Below are 22362 nucleotides of genomic sequence, written 5' to 3'. Positions count from 1 at the left end.
CAATTATAATCTAAGGGACTCTAATTGAGCTGAATTTCTGGAGACAAGTATAAAAGGTAAACTCAAGGGCTTTTAGCCTGGAAAGTTATGAACAGTGAGAAAAAATGTGAAAAATGCAGTGACTTTTCCATACAAGTGCTCCCTATTTTAAGTAAATATAATTCTTGTAATTTAAGCTTTACAAACCCTAAGTTAAGGCATGATTTATAAATAATAAAATTCATTTAAGAAAGGAAATTCTCAAGGTTGTTAAAATATACTTCATACATACTTTTCTAGGAAACTTTCCCATCCTCCACCCCTCTCCATTTGAATTTTTCTTAAAAAAACAAAACCAGTTTTTCTTCCTACGTGGTCAAAGATAACTCAAACAGCCCCCTTGGCCAAGTAGGTCTATGGAAGTAGTCTTTATATTCGGAACTTGTTTCAGGTGAAATAGTGAAGTAGGTGAAATTGGGTTTTTTTAAATTATTTTATTTTTTCCCAATTACATATAAAAATAATTTTAGCATTCTTTTAAAAAAAATTTTGAGTTCCAGATTCCCTCTCTTCCTCCTTTCCTACCCCTCCTTCAATCTGAGAAGGTAATTTGTCATAGGTTATACATATGTAGCCATATAAAACCATTTCCATGTAAGTCATACTATAAAAGAAAATAGACAAAAAATCCCAAGAAAAATAAAATTTTAAAATGATATCCTTCAGTGGAATAAATTAGATGCAATAGCAGAAAATGATGATAGTAATCTGCTGTTTGATAAACCCAAAGAGTCCAGCTATTGGAATAAAAACTCTCTCTTCGATAAAAACTGTTGGGAAAATTGGAAGTTAGTATGGAAGCAATTTAGATTAGACCAACACCTCACACCCTTTACCAAGATAAGATCCAAATGGATACAGGATTTAGACATAAAAAAACAATATTATAAGCAAGCTTGAAGATCAAGAAGTAGTTTACTTGTCAGATCTTTGGAAAGGGGAGCAGTTTATGACTAAGCAAGGGATGGAGAACATCACTAAAAACAATCTAGATAATTTTGATTACATTAAATTAAAAATCTTTTGCATAGATAAAACCACTGTAACGAAGATCAAAAGAAATGTAGTAAATTGGGAAACAATTTTTACAACTAGTATTTCTGACAAAGGACTCATTTCTAAAATATACAGAGAACTGAGTCAAATGAAAAAAAAAGCCATTCCCCAGTTGACAAATGGTCAAAGGATATGCAAAGGCAATTTACAGTTCAGGAAATCAAAGTAGTCATATGAAAAATTGCTCTAAATCATTACTTATCAGAGAAATACAAATTAAAGCTTCTCTGAGGTACCACTTTACATCTCTCAAACTGGCCAATGTGACCAGAAAGGACAATGATCATTGTGGGAAGGGATATGGGAAATCTGGGACACTAATACATTGTTGGTGGAGCTGTGAACTCATCCAACCTTTCTGGAGAGAAATTTGGAACTACCCCCAAAGGACAACAAAAATGTGCATATCCTCTGACCCAGCAATACCACTACTGGGTCTATACCCTGAAGAGATGATGAAAAAGGGTAAAAACATCACTTGTACAAAAATATTCATAGCAGCCTTGTTTGTGGTGGCAAAGAATTGGAAATCAAGTAAATGTCCTTCAATTGGGGAATGGCTTAACAAACTGTGGTATATATATGTCATGGAACAATATTGTTCTATTAGAAACCAGGAGGGATGGAATTCTGGGAAGCCTGGAAGGATTTGCATGAACTGATGTTGAGAGAGTTGAGCAAAACCAGAAAGACATCGTACGCCCTAACAGCTACATGGGGTGATGATCAACCTTGATGGACTCGCTCATTCCATCAGTGCAATAACCAGGGGCAATTTGGGTGTATCTGTGATAGAGGATACCATCTATATTCAGAGAAAGAATTGTGGAGTTTGAACAAAGATCAAAAACTATTACCTTTAATTTAGAAAAAAAACTTGTTATCTTATTATGTAATTCTGCTATCTCTTATACTAAATTTTTCTTCCTTAAGGATATGATTTTTCTTATCGAATACAACTTAGATCAATGTGTACCATGGAAACATTGTAAAGACTAATAGACTGCCTTCTGTGGGGGGTGGGGGTAGGGAAGGAAGATTGTGGGAAAAATTGTAAAACTCAAAATAAATAAAATCTTAAAAAAATGATATCCTTAGGCTCCAGCAGTTCTTTTTCTGGAGGAGAATAGCAGCTTTCATCATAAGTCCTTCAGAATTGTCTTGGATCATTGTAGTGCTAAGAGTAGCTAAATTATTCAAAATAGATCATCATATAGTATTCCTATTACTTTTGTACAGTGTTCTCCTGGTTCTGCTCAGTTCATTTAAGTTTTCCCAGGTTTTTCTGAAAACACCTTGCTCATCATTTCTTATAGCATTGTAGTATTCCATCAACAATCACATACAACAACTTGTTAAGCCATTCCCCAAATTCCCCAATTGGTGAAGTTGACTTTTGAAAGATTCCACTTCTTGGAGTATTTCTAATGTTGCTTTTGTGAATTTGGTGGCAGTACAGGTCAGGGAAGAGGGTTGATGGTTTTGGATTTAATTTCTTTTTTATTTCTAGGGTACAACTACAGTATTTTTGGTGAACATTTCTTTCTTCTTCCTTGAAAGAAGAAATGGTTAACCAATGTCATGTTGGGAGGTAGGTAGAATGGCCCATCAGTAACCAGAAAGTATCTTGAAGAGTTGAATGAAGTTGGGCCCATACATTGACAAATGACAGTAGTTGGTTCAGAGCAACCAGTTGGGTTAAATCCAGTTTGGTGGTGGTGGTGGTGATAGTCCCAAATCAAAGAAAATGAGGTTTGAAGACTATTGACTTAAAATGAAGACAGTTACAGCTGAAATTCCACTTCAGCATTGGAAAATTTGCCTTCTTTTATGTTTTTTTTTTCTTTTTCATGGTACCCCCAGTTCTAATTGTTCTTTTACAACATAACTAATATGAAAATATGTTAAATGTGATTATACATGTATAACCTATATCAGATTGTTTGCTGAGGGGGAGTGAAAGGAGAATGGTAGGAAAATGTGGAACTCAAAAACTTGCAAAAGGATGAATTTTTTTTTTTTTTAGGTTTTTGCAAGGCAAACAGGGTTGAGTGGCTTGCCCAAGGCCACACAGCTAGGTAATTATTAAGTGTCTGAGATCGGATTTGAACCCAGGTACTTTTGACTCCAGGGCTGGTGCTTTATTCACTATGCCACCTAGCTGCCCCAAAAGGATGAATGTTAAAAACGATCTTTGCATATAATTGGAAAAAATTAAAGAAAAGAGAAAGGAAAAGAAATGTAAAAAAAAAAAAAGGAAAATTTGCCCTATCATCCTTTGGAAAACAGCATCCACAGGTTTATGACTGAACATGAGAAGTAATGGGAAGCAATGTGTATGACTAAGATAAAAGATAATGACCTTTCTCCACTATAAGAATCACTGGAAAATGAGTAGGCACTGCTAGCATCACTTAGGCTTAAGTGGTCATGTCATTTACTAAACTAGTAGTCATCTCGGAAGATCAAAAAAACCCCATCCATTCCTTTAGTTCATTGTTTCTTCACCTTAGATAATTTGGGGAAGTCAGTCAATAAATGTTAATGGTGCAATGGTAGAGTGCCAGCCTGGTAGTCAGGAGGACCTGAGTTCAAATCCAGCCTCAGACACTTACTAGCTCTGTGACCTTGGGTAAAACCAAACTCTCCTTAATCTTGATTACCTCACATCCAGGGCCATCTCTGGTAGTCCTGATTCATATTTGACCACTGGATCCAGATGGCTCTGGAGGAAAAAGTGAGGATGGTGACTTAGCGTACAACTCCCCTTCATCAAATCCAATTCATGTGCATATCATGGCATCGCCTTTGTCATCTAGCCAGGCCTGGTGCTAAGTTTTGGGGGGGAGAGGGATTTACAAAAAGAGACAAAGGATCATTCCTACCCTCAAGGAGTTAACAATCTAAAGGGGGGATTGACAGGTTAACAACTATGCACTTAAAAAGTTGTGTACAAAATAAATAGGAAATAAGAGCCAGAAGGCACTAGAATTAAGGGGTGTTGAGAAACTTTTCCTGTAGAAGATGGAAAGCCACAGAATAGTTTAAAAGGTTTCAGAACTATTTGATAGTGTTTAACTATGGAATTATTATAGTTCTAGGGCAGGGTTCTTTTATTGTGACATGGACTACTCTAGCAATCTGCTGAAGCTTATGAACTCCTCAGAGTGATACTTTTAAATGAATACAAAAATTACAGATGATAAGGAAATAATTATATTTAAGATGTAAAGTCATAATCTACCAAAATCTATTCATGGATGCCCAAAAGGTAAGAACTATTGCTCTAAAATCTTAGAATTGAGAGGTAATTAAACTTTCTTCTATCATGAGTAAATTGAGGCTGAAAGAAGATAAATCACTATACATCATATGGCTAATGGCAAAAGCTGGGTCCAGAACCCAGATTTTCCAGTTCCCAATCTAGTGCTTTAATTCAGAAGAGGAAATGTGAGTTTACAAGCACTGAACACTGAGATTCACAAAAATCACTCCTAATAGAAGAAATTGGAATTCTAAAATGCCATTTAAAAAATTTTTATTTAAGGCAGTGGGGTTAAGTTACTTGCTCAAGATCACACAGCTAGGGAATTATTAAGTATCTGAGGTCACATTTGAACTCAAGTCCTCCTGACTCCAGGGCTGGTGCTCTATCCACTGTGCCAGCTAGCTGCCCCTAAAATGCCATTTTTAAAAGGAGAGAAGTAAGTCCACACTGAGTATATTAATAGGAATGATTGGCTTCTTTTCAAACTTTTAAAATCATGTGATGAAAAGGAGTGTGAAACAGCTGTTTGTTGGAGCAGAATTTAAAGTACCATTAAACCAGCTGTGGGTTTTCTTGTTTTGTGAAGGGACAATGTGCAATACAGGTGCAAGAGATAGCTTTGGTATGAAAGTATCTTTAGAGCCAGTGTTCTTGATATTTTTAGAGCATCTGCTATTATCATTCCTGGGCACATTTTCAAGAATGCAATTTAAGCCCTAGGACAATATGGAGTGAAAGGAAGTTTCTTCTCTTATGTCATGGACCTCAGGCCATTCTTAGTTCAAATGACTGTTTAAAGGCAGGGCAAAACAGAAACTTGGCTTTCATTTCTAAGTGGCAGGTCCAGACCTTGCCTGCTTTCCTGCATCCCAGACATCCCTCCATGAGAAAGATCCTAAAGCATAATTCTTAAGACTTCTGTGAGTTGTACTTTCTGACAAGCAGAGGTCCTTAACCTATTTTGTGTCATGGACCTCTTTGGCAATCTTGTGAGGCCAATGAACCTTTCCTAATAATAATGATGGTTTTAAATGAATAAAATAGAATAAGTAAAATACATAGAACCATAAAGGAAACTAATTATATTGAAACAAATTACAAGATATTTAAAAATGTTCATATACTTCAGATTAAGCTCTGGTGAAGTTTAGGATAGCAATCTCTTTTCTACCTACTTAACTCATATAATGGCTCAAAATATAGTAACATATTGCAGGAAGTGATCCATCAACACTGCAGGCAGAAATGATTTCCCTGGAGAAAAATAAGATGATTGAATACAGACAACTGACAAGTGCCCCCACCTATCTCTTATGAGGACATAACAACTAACATGTGAACTAGATAATCTCTTTGTGTGATGTAAGAACCAACTTTGGACTGGTCAGAACAAGACCTAGGAGCAATAATCTTCATCAATCAGAAATGTTGGGGGCTGTATATCAATCACCTGAATGAACCCTGTTGACTTAAGAGTGGTAATAGATTTGGATACACTTTTGTGCTCATCTAGGGATTATAACAACTTCTGAATGTTACACATTCAGCATCTCCAGGATTCTTTCACAACTTTTCTATCCCAATCTCCATCAACTGTTATCTATATGCTCCTTCATTTATTGATTGATTGATTGATTGATTGATTTTTGCCTAGTATTACTTGTCATAGTCAGATTTCAGGACAAGATAGATTAAACCATTATTTGTTTGTTGCTCAAGGGAAGATGTTTGTCTTTCATCCTTGAAGAGGACCACAACATCAGGGAGGTGATGCCATGACAAGCACATGAATTAGATTTGAGTGTGGGGATGCTGTGCTAAGTCAATAGCTTCACTTTCTCCTACAGAGTCTCCTACAGAGTCTGGGTCCATGGCAGATGGCCCTGAATTGGAGGCAATCAGGGTTAAGCGACTTGCCCATGGTCACACAGTTAGTAAGTGGCAAATGTGTGAGACTGGATTCAAACTCCCATCTTCTTGACTCCAAGGTCACACTCTATTCACTGTGCCACCTAATTTTTCAAGAGAGAAGACTTGAAAGAGGACTATGGTCATTTTACCAGTGGCTCCAGGATTGTGATTTGTGGTTATATGGGGGGGGGGGCTGGATGGAGAGTTGGGATAAACCACATTTGTGACTTTACTCAAACATTTTTAAAAGGAAAGATAAAAGGATAAAAGGAACATCAAAGACAGTTAATGACTTCATTATCATCATCATCATCTCATAGCTAGCATTTATATAGTATTTTAAGATTTGCAAAGTATTTTCAATACATTAACTCATTTGCTCTTTAGGACAATCCTATGAGGTAGATGCTATTATTATCATCCATATTTATATTTTAAAAAATGAGGCACAGGGAGGTTATGTGACTTGCCTAGGACTTCAAATTTAGTAAGTATCTGAGGTAGGTTTTGAATTCAGGACTTATTGACTGCAAGTACTTCACTTGATCCACTGTAGCATCTAACAGGAAAAGAAATCACAAAAGAGCATGTGTTTGGGGAAAAAGAGGAAAGTTTACTACCAGAGATGTGCTGGATCAGCTTCTAAAAGACTCTCAAGAATAGGTTGTGTTTTGGCATATGATTGTGATGGGATATGCTGTGCTATAAGAAATGATGAGCTGGTTGTTTTTAGAAAAACATGGAAAGATTTACATGAAATAATGAAGAGTGGAATGAGCAGAACTAAGAAAACATCGTTCACAGTAAGAGCAATATTGTTCTAAGAACAAGTCTTAAATGTCATTTTGAGTATTATAAATACTCAAAATGGCTACAGAGTATCTATGAAGTGAGATGTTATCCACATCCAGAGAAAGAGCTGTTGAATAGAAGTATGTGTAGTATGTTTTTACACATATACATACACATATCATATACTATATCTTTATAAATAACTTTATATATTTATATAACATTATATATACTATATATTACATATGACATATACAGTATGTATTATTTTATGTAGCACACAAAGTATACAATATTTAATACACTCAGTACAAATCATATTATTATATTATTTGTTTCATATATATGTAGGATATTACATATGTGCATCCATGTGTTTAATGCCAGCTTTCTTTAAGTGGGGGGGAGAGAGAGAGAGAGAGAGAGAGAGAGAGAGTGAGAAAAGTTTATATCAGACAACAAAAGAAAACTTAGAAGCACAAAAAAAGCAGGGCAGCTTTGAAAATGAAGTTTAGTATGTATTGCATTGAATCCTCATGTGCTATATACACAAACACGTACTTTTTTCCTTTTGTATTTAAATTCAAAATGAAGAAAATAATTTTAAAGTGAATTTTTAAAAATTCACACAATATAGGTTTTAATTTTCTTTACTTTTGATAGAGTTCTCTTGTAAATCTATCTAATTTGGTTTTTTCCTTTAGTAAGCTCTTTTAATTTCTTTTCAATTGAAATTTTATTTTTTCAAATGCATTTTTTTTTATGCAAGGCAATGGGTTTAAGTGGCTTGCCCAAGGCCACACAGCTAGGTAATTATTAAGTGTCTGAGGCCGGATTTGAACTCAGGGACTCCTGACTCCAGGGCCAGTGCTCTATCCACTATGCTGCCTAGCTGCCCCTCCAATTACATTCAAAGGTAATTTTCAGCATTCATACATTTGAAAATTTATGACTTCCACATTTTTCTAGCACCTTCCCTTTCCTCCTCTCTCCTCATGGCAGTAGTCTTACATATACAACTATGTTTAGCATATTTTCATATTATTATGTTGTGAAAGAGGAATTAGAACTAAGGGGAAAGAAAAAATCATGAGAGAGAAGGGAAAAATATAAAAGAAAGTTTTTAAAAAAGTGAACATAGTATGGTGTGCTCTGCATTCAGACTCCATAGTTTTTTCCATGTGGTTGACATTGTCCATAACAGGTCTCTCAGGATTATCCTTGATTTCTGAATTGCAGAGAACAGCTGCATCCATCATAATTGATCATCTTACAAAGTTGTTAATGTAATCAGTGTTCTCTTGGTTTGATTCACTTAGCATCAGTTCATGCAAAACTCTTCATGCTTCTTTAATGTCCAACTGCTTATGATTCTTAAAGAACAATAGTACTCCATAACATTCATATATCTTAACTTGTTTAGTCACTCCTCAATTGATGGATATCTCCTCAATTTCCAATTCTTTGCTGCTACAAAAAGAGCTACTATAAATATTTTTGAACATGTGAGATTTTTCCCATTTTTTTATTTCTTTGGAATACAGACCTAGTATTGATATTGTTGGATCAAAGGGTATGATCAACTTTATTGCTCTTTGGGCATAGTTCCGTATTACTCTCCAGAATGGCTGAATCAGTTCACAACTCCACCAGCAGTATACTAATACCCCCAGTTTTCTCACATTTACTTCAACACTGATCATTTTCCTTTTTTGTCATCTTAGCCAAATCTGACAGGTTGCTTTAATTTGCATTTCTCTAATCAATAATGATTTGGGGAAAAAAAGTGAATATTTAAGTTTCAGTATGACACATTTATGCCTTGGAAATCAGCAAATGCCACACAATCAAGATTTTATTTATTTTGCTGACTTTCTAAAGTTAGAAATAATGATGGAGAAAATGTTAATAAAGCAAATTAAAATACTTGCCATTGTATACAACTAATTTTAAATTCTGAAAATAATAGAAATATATCACAGGTGTAATAAACCACAGCAGATAACTGACAGCTTATTTGAGAGAAGTATCATATAAGATATTGTTGAGCACACGTAGGACTGGCAAAATAAGTGAACCCATAAAAGTAGAATGAGAGAAAACAATTGGTCATCTTGAATGGTATAGCATCATGATAACAGTAGATGACATTTGTACAGTGCTTGACCTGCTTTAGGGTTGCTAGGAAGTGTAGTGGAGAGTGCTGAGGTCTAGAATCAGGAAGATTCATCTTCATGAGTTCAAATCTTACTTCAGATATCATTTCCTACTGTGTGACCCTGGGCAAGTCACTTATCCTTGTTTACCTCAGTTTTGTCAATTGTAAAATGAGCTAGAGAAGAGAATGGCAAACCACTTCAATATTTTTGCTAAGAAAATTCCAAATGGGGTCACAAAGAATCAGACACAACTGGAAAATGATTGCACAACACTTTGGGTTCACACAATCCCATGAAATAGGATAGTATAGGTTTAATTATCTTCATTTTTAGGGTTAAGGGAACCAACTCAGAAATGTGTTGACTTGTCCAAGGTTGAATTGTCTAGTGTTCAAGGGGCAGACAAGATCACAAACCCAGTAGTTTAGATTCTAAATCTGGTCCTCTTTCTGTGACTCTGCCCTGCCTTTGTATTAATTAGTATGTAATAACTTAGTTTGCCTCACCCCATCTATTTTTCCTGATATTTCTGTCTCTTATTTGCCTTGTGATCCTTCATCCAAGTGTGGCAAGCAGGTTTTCATTCAGTCTTGCAAATTGCTAGAGGAAGTTTACATCTTCTTTCATATTTGCACATATAGGTTGTTGTTAGGCATGAATACTCCAGCCTGGGATTGGTTCTACCAATTTCCAATTAATTTCCTTTTCCTCATTTTTCAGTGTTCTATCTCCCTTAGGAATGTAATGGAATCTAAAGAAAAAACAAAGGTGGGGAGAGGACTCTAGGTGAGGAAAGTCTTCACTCCCTCATACATTTCATCAGTTCTGCCTGGATAACATGTGATAAGGAATGTCATACTGAAGCATAATGGATTCTCCTGACTTTTATGCTTACCTATCATCAAAAAATTTGAGATAAGAGGATTTTTCAAAGGCAGGTTTTTAGGTTGTAGAAACCTAAACAGACAAGGGTGTTGTCTTCACTAATTATTGCCACAGTAAAAGTTGATTCAATTCAATACAATAAATGTTTATTAAGAACTTATTATAGATTATGCCCTATGCTGTACCCTATGCCTACAAGACAAAAATGAAATGCTAGTCTCTGCCCTCAATAAGGAAATATATCAGGGAATGCTATGTATGTATATGTGTACATATATAAAATAAAAAGGTTATACAAAGCAATTTTAAGTTTAAAAAATAATTTTAAATTAATGGCGACAAACACTATAACAAACACAAAATAAGCATTTACACAAAGAGAAAAGAGAATAAGATGATTGTACATGAAATCACAAATTTCATGTACAGCTTTTTCTTAAAAAAATAAATTTGATATGTGACTTGTGCTTCCCTCTGAATCTCTATTATTTTTGGACATTTAAATAACTTAATGAATCATTGATGATTTTGCCATTTTATCTCTTTTTTGCAGTCAGTACAACTCATTTCTCCTCATCAATTTTTTTTAAAATCCTACCTTGTAACTAACAGGCATAGTTAAACAAAACAAACCCACACATTGGCCTTTTTTGACAACTCATTTCTTATTCTGTACCTCTTTAGTCTATCACCTTCCTTTTTTAGAGGCAAAAAATGGGTTTTGTCATCTCACTCCTAAGGAGTTGTCTTGGCCATTGAGTTATAGTTTTCAAGGCTTCCAAAGTTGTTTTTTTTTTACAATGTCATTGAATGCAAATTCATTTTTAGAGGAAATGCTAATGTACCAGGAAAGTCCCTATTGTATTTGATGGCATCCAAGCTATGACAAATTTAGGGTTTCTATGAGGCAGAGGTTGGGAAAGAATACATTCCAGATATATACACAAAGAGGCAGAAGAAATGAAATATTTATGAGGAACAGCTAGCAGCCAGTTTGAAATGGGAAATGCAGAGAGCAAGAGTAACATGAAATGAGGCTGGAATAGATAGGTGGGGATCACTGTGTAACACTTTAAAGGTCTGGCTGAGAATTTTGTATTTTATTTTAGAGGCAATAGCTACTTATGATATTTTACTCAAGGTAGGTAATATATCTGTCTTGGGAAAATTACATGAAGGACAGATTAAGGGTAGAAGTTAGAGGCAAGGCAACTGATTAGGCAGCTATTGTAATAACTCAGGTGAGTGATGATGAGGATCTGAACTTTGAGGTTTTTTTTTTTTAAAGAGACTTTGAGAGTATGGAGAGAAGGGACAGAAAGAGAGCTATGTGGACAGTGTTGAAAAGATGTGGAACTCATGTGCATCAAATCTCCATGTGCCCGCGCTTTCCATTTTTAATTAATGCAGCTCCTACCTCTGAAATGATAGGAGTTAGTGGTCATGGATGCCCATGTCTAATTAAGTCTAATTCCATCTTCCAGAAAACCTAACTTACCAACTCTCTTCTGTGAACATATATAGGACTTACTGCCTGTATTTTGCTTAATTAGATAGTGTTTACATTATTATTTGTGTTGTATGTAGATTCTGTCACTTTCAGTAAGACTGTAAACTTGAGATAAGTGAGATTTTTATACACTTCTGGATTACCCACAGTGCCCAAGTACGTAGGTACACCTGAGACAATTTTTACCCTCAAGGAGTTTATATTTTAATGAGGAGATGATAAGGAACAGGCAAGTAGAATACAATGTAAGGAGCACAGGACAAAGGAAAGATTCAATTAAATTCAATCGATATTTATTAGGTGCCTCTTACAGAAAATATTATACTAGGTGCTATGATATAAAATCAAGAAATCATATAGCCATGTCCCTCAAAGAGCTTATCCTTCAATGGATACGTGTGCTCTAAGAACATTTGATCAAAGAAAAGATAATTTCAGCTGGATAGTTTAAAAGAGAGAAAAATGAGCTGAACCTTGAAGGAAGGAAACTTTGCCAGATGAAGATGAGGAAGTTCCAGGCATGGGATACAGGTAAAAAAGAGCTTGTTGAGTCTAGAGAATGGCTAGTTAATAGAGTGCATGAAGGGAGAGAATATGAAATAAATCTGGAAAAGTAGGTTGAAGGGTCAAATGTGGAAAGCCTTGAATCTCAAGTAAATTAATACAGTTCTGAATCTCAAGGGGGAAAAAAAGATACAATCAGGCATAATTAAAATCAAATGCTGTAGAGTTTATTAGCATTTTTTAAACCTTTAGTAGTAGATTGGAAAAGGATACTGATAACATATAAGTAAGCCAATCAGTTCTACAGCAATTTCTCTGCTTTCTCTGTTCTGGTTCTTGAGAAGAAAACAGCACATACAAGTAGGTTTAGGAAGCCCAGAATTACAACCAAATCTGAGAGCCTGCAGCTGTCAGAAGTAGCATTTTATACTTTACACAGAATTAAAGGCAGATCAAGTGTTTTTCAAATCACTACACCCCAAGCAACTTTTGAATACACTAATTTCAAAAAACCTAGCTAAGACTGTATGTGGAATTGAGAAGTGTGTTTGTGTAGCTCTTGTGTAAATATGGACATCTCTCTTCAATTTAGAAAAGCTTACTTAAATTCAATAAAGTTATTTGTGGTATTTGTAACAAGAAAGGAAGAGGTATAGTATTACTAGTAATACTATAGTGTAGTGGAGAGTGTATTGGATTTGAAGTGAGGAAGCCTTGTCTCAGTAGCACCTTCGCTGTGATACTGGGCAAGTCACCATGCCTCAGTTTTCTCATCTGTACAATGTGTATAATAGCACCTACCTCACTCAGTTGTTGTGAGGCTCAGATGAACTACCATGCAAAGTGCAAAACACTCTATAGATGTCAATTATCATTTTCATTATCAGTCTAAAATCCACCAATCTTATGGTCATATTGTTCTCATCAGGGGCTTATATTCCAAGAGGCTTTTAAACTCCAAAACTCCACCAATTTGTTGAAGAATAAAGAAGTCTACACTACCTTAATATGCAAGATTTATAGCCTTTCAATTCCCAACACATCCAATTTGATGTGCATTTCTGGATATAAGGGAAAGAAACAGCTTTGGCTCATGGGCAGCTTATTAATAATAATTACTTATTTCAAAACAAAGGCAAGATCATCTGCCAATCCACAACATAGTTCTTTTTGTATTGATATGACTATGTTACACAGGGCTAGCTCTTTCCAGGAACAGAAGAGCTGCTGAATGACCTGAATGTCCCAAACAGTAAGGATTAAACTACTTTCTATGGGACTTTTAAAAATTCACCAATACTGGGTAAGCAGATTTTAGACTCGGAATATATCAATCATGTCCAATCTAGTTCTTTCTGTTTACTGTTCCCTTTTCTTCCCCCAAGGGAAAAAGTTGGTTGTGCAAATAATAACTCATTTATTATTTAGTATATGAACTCATATTAAACTCAATCCAGATATTCAGTTTTTCTATTCTTGCTTAGGAATTATTTTCATAGATTGATTGATTACTCAATTTATGTCTGGTTTTAGAACTCACTAATATGAAAGGTGGCAAATGTTTCTTAGCACCTGAAGGAAAACTGGGACAAAAACTCGTAAATATTATTGTTTCAATAGCTGTATCTGGGAGTGTCATAGTGCATAGAGGGTTGGTCTTGAAGCTAGGAAGACCTGGTTAAAATGTAACCTCTGACTTATAGTGATTGTGTGAATCTGGGCAAAACACTTAAGCTCTGAAGGTTCCAGACTTGGAACAATTAAAACTACAAATTGCAGAGAAGGTGCCAACCTATATTGGTAGAGGGAGTTTCCTCATCTGGGAGTTCCTTATTCCAACACAATCATAGGTCAGGTACCTATTCCTCTCTTGAAGACTAGTTTTTTTCTTAAATGAACATAAGCAATATAACTTCCCCTATGCTAATTGGAAAACAATTTTTTTGAATGTCTGCAAAGTGTCATCAAAATTGAGAGGATAAAACAGCCAAATGAATTAACTAAACAAACTCCCAAGATTAGCTTGAAAGTAAGAGGTAAATACAAATATAACTGATTACTTTGCCAGACTCAAAAACCAACATTTCAGTGACTTCCTTTCTCTTTGGCTGAAAAAAAGTGTACTCTCTTGTTACATGTTAAAGGGAACCTCCCTAACCAGGAATGCTAGTCAGTTTCTCTCTTTTATGCAATACCCTCAGTCCTTTCCAGGTCAGCAAGTAACATAGGTGAACCATGTCATTTGGCCACAAATGCAACAGAATTTCACCTTTTTGGTTATTAACTTTTCTCTTGAGAGATGGAAGATTTGACAGCAATCCAGTAAAGTAACTCCTAGAAACTGTTTGACCCTCTCAACAAGGGTTGAGTTCCCTTTATTTCTGCTTCAGGCCAACATTCTTTCCCAGCCAGCTCTCAGAAAAGAAATCCAAACAGGGACTCAGAGGTGGGGCCATAAAATCGATCTTTATCTCTGAGCCTGTTTTTTCCCCTCTACACCAATTTTTATTGTTTAAACCTGAAACTAATTTTAAATGTTCTCCACCTCTGGTGCATAGCTCATAAACACTTTATGTAGTACTATCACTAGATGGCTACCTGAAAGTTGCTAGGTCTGGGGTTTTACAATGAAGGGTTCTTGGGGAAAGAAGTACCAGTGAAGTGAATTTATATTGCAAAATAGAACACCAAATCATGGGGAAAATATTAAAGTTTCTTCAAAGCCCCAGTGGAGAAAAGCTGCATTGAATTTAGGGCATCAACCATGGCAGGTAGGGATAAAATATTTTCACTTATTTTGATTCTTGGTCTTAAATGCACATGTTACCTACTAATGGGTAATCTGGCTCTCTCTCGACAGCAGGAGCTAGCTTCATTCTTGAGGAATGATTTCCTTTTGTCACAATCCTGGCATAAATTCTATTCACATTGGTGAACACTCAACAAAGCTTCACTCATTCGGTGTGACACACAAAATTTATGACATCTGTCTCAGGAATGTAGCTCTGAAAAGTCTCAGTGTCAAAAAGTATGCAGAATGGAAGGAATGTTGCTCACACTGCTCCACACATTTCTAATTTCTTTCAAAACCCAAGTCTCTAATTTTGGAAGCAATGGCATGAAGCTTATTTAACTCACTTAATACTTTAGCCCTTTTTGTTTTCTTTGGGACATTCCAAAGTCTCTCCCAGACAGCTGCAACCACTTCCTGTAGCTTGAGGGAAAACTCAGTAACCTAGGGAGATCTCAGGAACTACTCTAAGAGTGAAGGAGACTTTTAGAAGATCTGAGAAGTTGTAGCTACAATTGGCATGGGAGATAAGGTAATTGTGAATAACCATCCTATGGTACCATGGAAACAGCAATGGAATTGGTATACCCAGATTCAAATCCCCATTCAGCTATTTTTTGGCAGCTAGGTGACAATAGTGAATAGTGTTGGACTTGAAGGCAGGAAGACTTGACTTCAATAGTGTTCTCATGGGTAAATCATGTCCCTCAGTTGCCTCATCTGTAAAATGGAGATATTAGCAGCTGACCTCCCAGGTTAGTTGTAAGAATAAAAGATAATACATGTAAAATGTTTTGCAAATCTTTAAGCATTTTATAAATGCTACTGGATGGGAGTGCTAGACCTGCAACAGGAACTCATTTTTCTTGAGTTCTAATCTGGTCTCAGATATCTACTAAGCAGTATGAGCCTAGGCAAGGAAACTTTGCCTCAGTTTTCTAATTTGTTACATTAGCTGGGGAAGGAAATGGCCATCACTCCATTACTTTTGTCAAGACCTCAAGTGGAGTCACAAAGAATCTCACACAGTTGAAAAACAATTATTACTCCCTGTGTGATCTTAGGCAAGTCACTTAACTTGAGTGAAGTTCAAATTTTCTTTTTGTGGAATCTGAGAGTTGGACTAGATGACATGATCTCTTCTAGTTCCATATCTGTGGTCATATGGGATACTGTGATTAATCATCCATTTAATTCCTCCTCAGTGGCATCTGAAATGCCTCTCGCTTTGAGTTTTCTTTGAGCTACAGAAAATTCACCAACTGTCATGCTCATATCTTGAATGATTACAGAATTCTAGATTTAGAAACTAGAAGTACTCTCCAGAAATCCTATCATTCATTTCCCTCCCTCTCTACTCCCAACTTCGGGCAAGTAAAGTATTTATTACCCTTGTTTTATAGATGAAGTCAACTGAGGTCCAGAAAAGATCATAGCTCTAGAGCTGGAAGGGACCCCTGAGACCATTCCATGCAATTCCTTTTTTTTTACAACTAATGAAATTGAGACCCAGGGAGATTAAGTGATTTAAGAATTTTGACTCCCAGAAGAAAGCAAAGCTATTAAAGTGAAAACTGTTAAATAGATTGTAGTCATTTGGAAAACAACAGGAAATTTGGTGCATTTGTAGTTATAATATGTCTTTACAGGGCTAAAAACTTTAATGTTGGCTGTCTGCTGGGAAGAAAACAATTTGAAAATTCTGGAAATTTGTGACTGTCATTAATCTATGACCTGCTATACATACATATGATTAAATGGCAACTATGGCCAACAGTATCATACACTGCCTATGACTTCTTAAAAAGTAAATTTCCCTTTTTTTTGTTGTTTTAATACATCATTGCATTTATACAGCTTTGATAAACCTTTACATCTGGTTTTCAGCTGGGCTTTACCATGGTACCTTATTTTAGGGGAAAAATGCAACAATGGGTACAGAAAAAGTAAATTACACAATCCAGATTCACAGGATGAAATATAAATGACAAGACCACCAAATTTAGAAAATGTCCTAAAATGTGCATTTTTATTCCATATCATTATACAATGTTTACATAGTTATAACTTTTAAAAACTGCAAGAGTGTGTAAAATAAAGTGAAGCAAATACCGATTTTTAATCCCCCCCAACACAAATAAGAAACATTTTTATGTAGTGCCTAAATTAACCTTTCATTTTAACATGAAAAAAAACTGAAAAAGTGAAAATTCATTTTGAAATGCTGCCCTACAGTTTGTAATGAGCTGCAAGTGCACAAGTTAGAAGACTGACCTCTTAAAGTAGCTGTATTGCTTACAAATCTTTTGTTGATGTTTTTAATTGAATTCAGGCTTCTATGCCAAATTCTCATCTTTTCAGAAAACTCAAGACAAAATAAATTACCATGCTGGACAGAATTGTAAATTGTATAATATCAAACAAAAGACCACAGAAGTACCTTTTGCTCAAAGTAGCACCAGTCCACACCTGATTGTGTTTCCAACGTTAATCTTGTTAAATATCGAGTTGGCACTTGAAGTGGAAATCTTTTTCCTTTAGTGAGGATTCCTGGACTGCACATACTGTGTTGCTATACTCTCTACAAAGTGTAGGCAACATTATTCTGGGAAATGGCACATTTAAACCATCATCACCCTGACCTCTCTAAGGCTTGCCCTTTTTTCGTATTCCCCTAAAGTCTAGCCGGTATTTTGCAGATGTTCCCGTGACAGTGGTAAAACAAAATAAAAAAAAAAATGAAAGGGGTTTCATGGCAAGCAGGTGTTTATAAAAAAAAAAAAAGGTAAAAAATGTGGTCGCCGCTAAGGAGATTTTCACATGTTGTTTAACTCCAGTAAAGTCTGATCCAGCATCTGATGCATACTAAGGTTTTCTTCCTTGGCATGTGCCACTTTCTCTGTTGTGGGATTAGAAAATTAAGACATCAATAGCAGCTCTTTGGATACACTACACATTAAAGCATGCAAATAGTCAATCATGAAGAGCAGATTTAGATGATTGGAACCAGGCATGCTTATAATACATTACTCATGGCTTCCAAATCGACAAGGACCTGGAAAGAGGAATGGTGGCTTAGGCAAAATGAATTAGAGAATTCTAAGTGCCTTAGAGTGCAAGCTGTTCTGATTAAACGTAGAACACATTTGGTAAAGGGTCACTAATTGTTTAATTCATAGAGGGAGAAAAAAACAAACATAACTGACTTTGCTAGGTAAAACAGAGATTTAGCAAAGTCATTTGTCACCCAAATGCCAGTAAGTGGCTAACTTGGGATCTGAATTGATTCTCTGGAGCACTTCAGAGTTTTGGAAATGGCACTCAACATGAGAATGAAATAACATGGATTTGTAATGCAAAGTCAAATGAACCATTTCTCCTGCTAAAAACATTATCAGCAATTAAGAGTTATATTGCATGCACACTTCATTAGGGTCACAATCAATACTCTTCGGGGATATTGAACATCAGCATAAAATTCTCATTTGACAGACTTCCAGATTCCACCCACACTATGAGACTGAAATAAGCATATCTCTCAGCCAACCTAGGGCTTTTACCTGGGCTCTCATTTTGAAGCTGGGATTGTTTAAATATGAATATATAGAATCAGCATTCAAACAGGGCATGGTATGTGAAGCACATAGCTATCATCTGCTCTCTTGTTAACAGCAGATAATTCAGAACCATGCTATACTATTCAAACCAGGGGGCCATGGAGGAATCTGAACTGACTGTAGTATATACATGTAACTACATAAGTTTTTATGTATTTTAGCAAAATATTAGATTGGAATTGAGGTCAAGAGGCAAGTGAATTATTCTAGTTAGAAAAGAGAAAAGGTCAGACATCATCAGCCTCTTGGCTATATTTCTCTCACTTGATCTTTAATCTAGAACTGACCATTTTCAATCCTTCATAATGGTGGGTATTGTAATCCATAGATTTCTTGTATATGGACTACATTTTTAGAATTCAAACTTAATGAGATGTTACAGTTTAAGCTATAAAGACTGACGTGTCTTTCGCACTCAAGGTTAATCCTCATTCAGGGCCAGCTTTAGTTCATTAGTTAGGCGGCGATTTTGCTCAAGTTGCTGGTAGAGTTGGTCTGTACAAGTCAGCAAGCAGGTTAGAAGAGAAAAAGAGAGGCAGAATGAATAGAGGGTTAGTCAGAGAAATAATGGGAGCAGGAGTTAACAGAAAGAAAATAATCACATTCCAGTCAGTTGGGTAACTGGTTACTTCTTTTGAACACTTTACCTTCAGCCTTATCATCAGTCTTGTACATCAGTATGGCTGATGATTAAAGCCCCATACAAAGTTCTGAGGAAGGATAGTTTTGACAAGGCCAGAAATATCAGAGAGCCAACTCTTGGACAAGGGAGAATAAGATACCAGGAGAAGGAATGAACACTCATACCAATAATGAACATTCATACACCTTATCTTACTATGCAATCATATATAGTTTCTGAAAACAGGCAAATCTAGTTGGTCGTTTCTACACTTAAGTGCTGTAAGCATCTTTCCACTAGGTCTTTATAGTGTAATACTTACCCTTTCCCTCATCATCTACATTGACCTTCTAACCCCTCCAAGTCCATAAGACGAAGTCTCCATTAAGGAAATAATTTTTTTTTTTGCAAGGCAAATGGGGTTAAGTGGCTTGCCCAAGGCCACACAGCTAGGTAATTTTTAAGTATCTGAGTCTGGATTTGAACTGAGGTACTCCTGACTCCAGGGCCGGTGCTCTATCCACTGTGCCATCTAGCCACCCAAGGAAATAATTTTTAAAAAGAATTGGAGTTTGTTTCTTTTCTTCAAAAGAAAACCAGCAAACAAAAACAACCCATATGACTCACCTTTTTCTACTAAGAAGGACTTATGATGTAAATATTGTGGATAAAAAAGAGGTGGAGGAATATAATGCTTGTTGTCTCAAATAATGACTAATCATCACTATTGTTACCTCCTTCTTCAGTAAGGTGTCTGTAAGCAGATTTCTTCTCCAAAGACTTCGGAATTACAGAATTTTAAGGCTGTGAGGAATCTTGGAGGGATCATCTATTCTACCTCCACCTCACAGCCTTGAAGAGATTACAGGTCTTACTCAACTCATGCATAGCTAGGAGCTATAAGCAGAGCAAGGATTGGAACCTACTTGCAAGTTGAAAGCTTAGTCTTGAGGGTCCTCAACTAAGACTTTGGGGGAATGTCATATAATTCCATTAAGAGAATTAAGGAGGATGTGGGAAGTTGCAGGATTCCAACAGCATATCTTTTTTTTTTTTTTTTTTTTAGGTTTTTGCAAGGCAAACGGGGTTAAGTAGCTTGCTAGGTAATTATTAAGTGTCTGAGACCGGATTTGAACCCAGGTACTCCTGACTCCAGGGCCGGTGCTTTATCCACTGTGCCACCTAGCTGCCCCCCTCCCAATAGCATATCTTACCATACCACAATGAGAATGTAGAAACACATTGGCAAGAGGTTGGAATGTGATCAATTTTTCCCAGTTGTTTTTCCTTGATATCTAATTCCCTATCTTGGGGCCAGGGGGACAAACTATAGCTGGTTCTAGGGAACAACTCAAGAGTGTTAAATACCCACTGCATCAATTTCCTTAGAAAGACAGGTAGAAGAAAACTAACTTTTTCTACTTCTTCTGATTCTGTGATTCCCCTCTATCATCATTTTAGTACTACAGGATAAAAATATGTCAAAGGACTTCTATCTGACATTAAAGAGAAATTTAAAAAAAAAGAATTGCTCTTTGGGAAAGAGTTTGAGTACACTACTATTTGATATTTTTTACTAACAATAGACTTGAATGGAAACATTTTACTTTTAAGTATAGATTTAAAATATATGCACACTTTACATTTTTTCCTGGGTTTCATGTACATTGACTAATTGATAAATTGTCAGATATGTGGACAATTATCAATATCTCAATGACATTTGCTCAGGAACACTGAATAATTGGGGGGGTGGAATAAAAATCTTTACATAGCGACATAATGGACCTGCTGCCAATTCTATAAGGTAGCTAGGTGGCATATGGGTAAGAGTAATAGACTTGGAGGTAATAAGGTCTGAATTCACTATTTGGTTTTGGGCAAATCACTGAACTTCTCTGTTCCTCAGTTGTCTCATCTATAAATGTGATTAATATAATAGATACCACACAGAGTTGTTATGAGGCTTAAATGACATATTTAGGACTTTGCAAATCTTATAATGCTATATAAATGCATTTTAACATTATTATTACTATTAATAAGAACATCAGCATACATGAAAATACACACCCAAATGGGAAAGTAGTTGTGCTTAGCCTGGGAAAAGTTGATTAACGAACCTATTTTTATTGAAGAAAAAGTTTGATGGTGACAGACAAGGAGCAGATATCCTATATAATCTTAAAAAATGGCAGTCCTGCCAATTAAGAAAAATAATTAGTTGCCAAATTCAAGGTCTAAGTGGCATGTACATTTTTTTTTTAGGTTTTTGCAAGGCAATGGGGTTAAGTGGCTTGCCCAAGGCCACACAGCTAGGTAATTATTAAATGTCTGAGGCTGGATTTGAACTCAGGTACTCCTGACTCCAGGGCCGGTGCTCTATCCACTGTGCCACCTAGCTGCCCCTACATGTACATTTTTCAATAATGACTCGTAATCTATGAAATCTATGTATTGGGATGGGGAGGGAAAATAATTACTTATAATTAAAATTATCACCCAATTCTGTTAGCATGCCACCCTGTGGTAACTCAGCTAGCTTCATGGCAGTTAACAGCAAGCAACTGGTTGGACCTCTGCTGGTCTTCAAATTTATATGTGCTAGTTAACTACATAATTCATTCCTGCTCTTATTTTTTAATCTTTTCGTAATCTTCTGGGTTCCAGTGGAAGTAAGAGTGGTACCTGGGTAGAAGTTGCCTGGGAATCAAATTATATATATATATATATATATATATATATATATATATATATATATATATATATATATATATTTGTACCAAAAAAGTATAGGAAGATCATATACTATAATAGAAAATAGTTTTCTCCCAGTTTCAAGGAGGTGTTCGGAAATAGTTATCAATCTGGTGCCAGCTGAAACTTAGTTTACCTTTGGTACCTTTAGGGGCAAGAGCTGCAATCTGGTCATATTTACCAGTTTTATATATTTTATCATGCTTCTCCCTCTGTTTATCCTGCCATCAAGCCTTACTTTGTACACCTGGTTCCATTATAACTACCTTTCCAATCTTTTGGTCTCACCTCTCTTCTCTCATAATGCTTAAAGAACATTTTCAAGTCTTGGGAACACCTTTCAGAAAATAGAAGTACCTCAAGTATGGCTTTAGGTATTGGAAATTATTGAGGAATTATCTGGACTAAAATAGGACCTATTTTATTTAAGGTAGGAAGCCACATGTGGTAC

The 22362-nt window shown here is 35.8% G+C and overlaps 1 protein-coding gene and 1 long non-coding RNA gene across 14 annotated transcripts in view; one reads left to right on the top strand and one right to left on the bottom strand.

The window, feature by feature from the left end:
• LOC141521598 (uncharacterized) overlaps positions 1 to 7196 on the top strand; it is a 41324-nt gene extending 34128 nt beyond the window's left edge. The window contains exon 3 of the long non-coding RNA XR_012478019.1: positions 1706 to 7196. This is a non-coding gene — a long non-coding RNA (uncharacterized LOC141521598). The remainder of the gene's footprint in view (positions 1 to 1705) is intronic.
• A 9720-nt stretch (positions 7197 to 16916) lies between these two features.
• TPM1 (tropomyosin 1) overlaps positions 16917 to 22362 on the bottom strand; it is a 31563-nt gene continuing 26117 nt past the window's right edge. For 7 of the 13 annotated variants that reach the window (XM_074234315.1, XM_074234322.1, XM_074234310.1 and 4 more), the window contains one exon: positions 16917 to 17814. In XM_074234315.1, coding sequence (XP_074090416.1) covers positions 17732 to 17814 — 83 coding nt within the window. In that variant the 3' untranslated portion in view covers positions 16917 to 17731. The other 6 variants (XM_074234326.1, XM_074234328.1, XM_074234327.1 and 3 more) reach the window with 2 other exon arrangements.

The sequence above is a fragment of the Macrotis lagotis genome, chromosome 4 (assembly GCF_037893015.1).
Source record: "Macrotis lagotis isolate mMagLag1 chromosome 4, bilby.v1.9.chrom.fasta, whole genome shotgun sequence".
In the NCBI taxonomy this organism is placed as follows: domain Eukaryota; kingdom Metazoa; phylum Chordata; class Mammalia; order Peramelemorphia; family Peramelidae; genus Macrotis; species Macrotis lagotis.
This window is presented reverse-complemented; position numbering and strand designations above follow the sequence as displayed.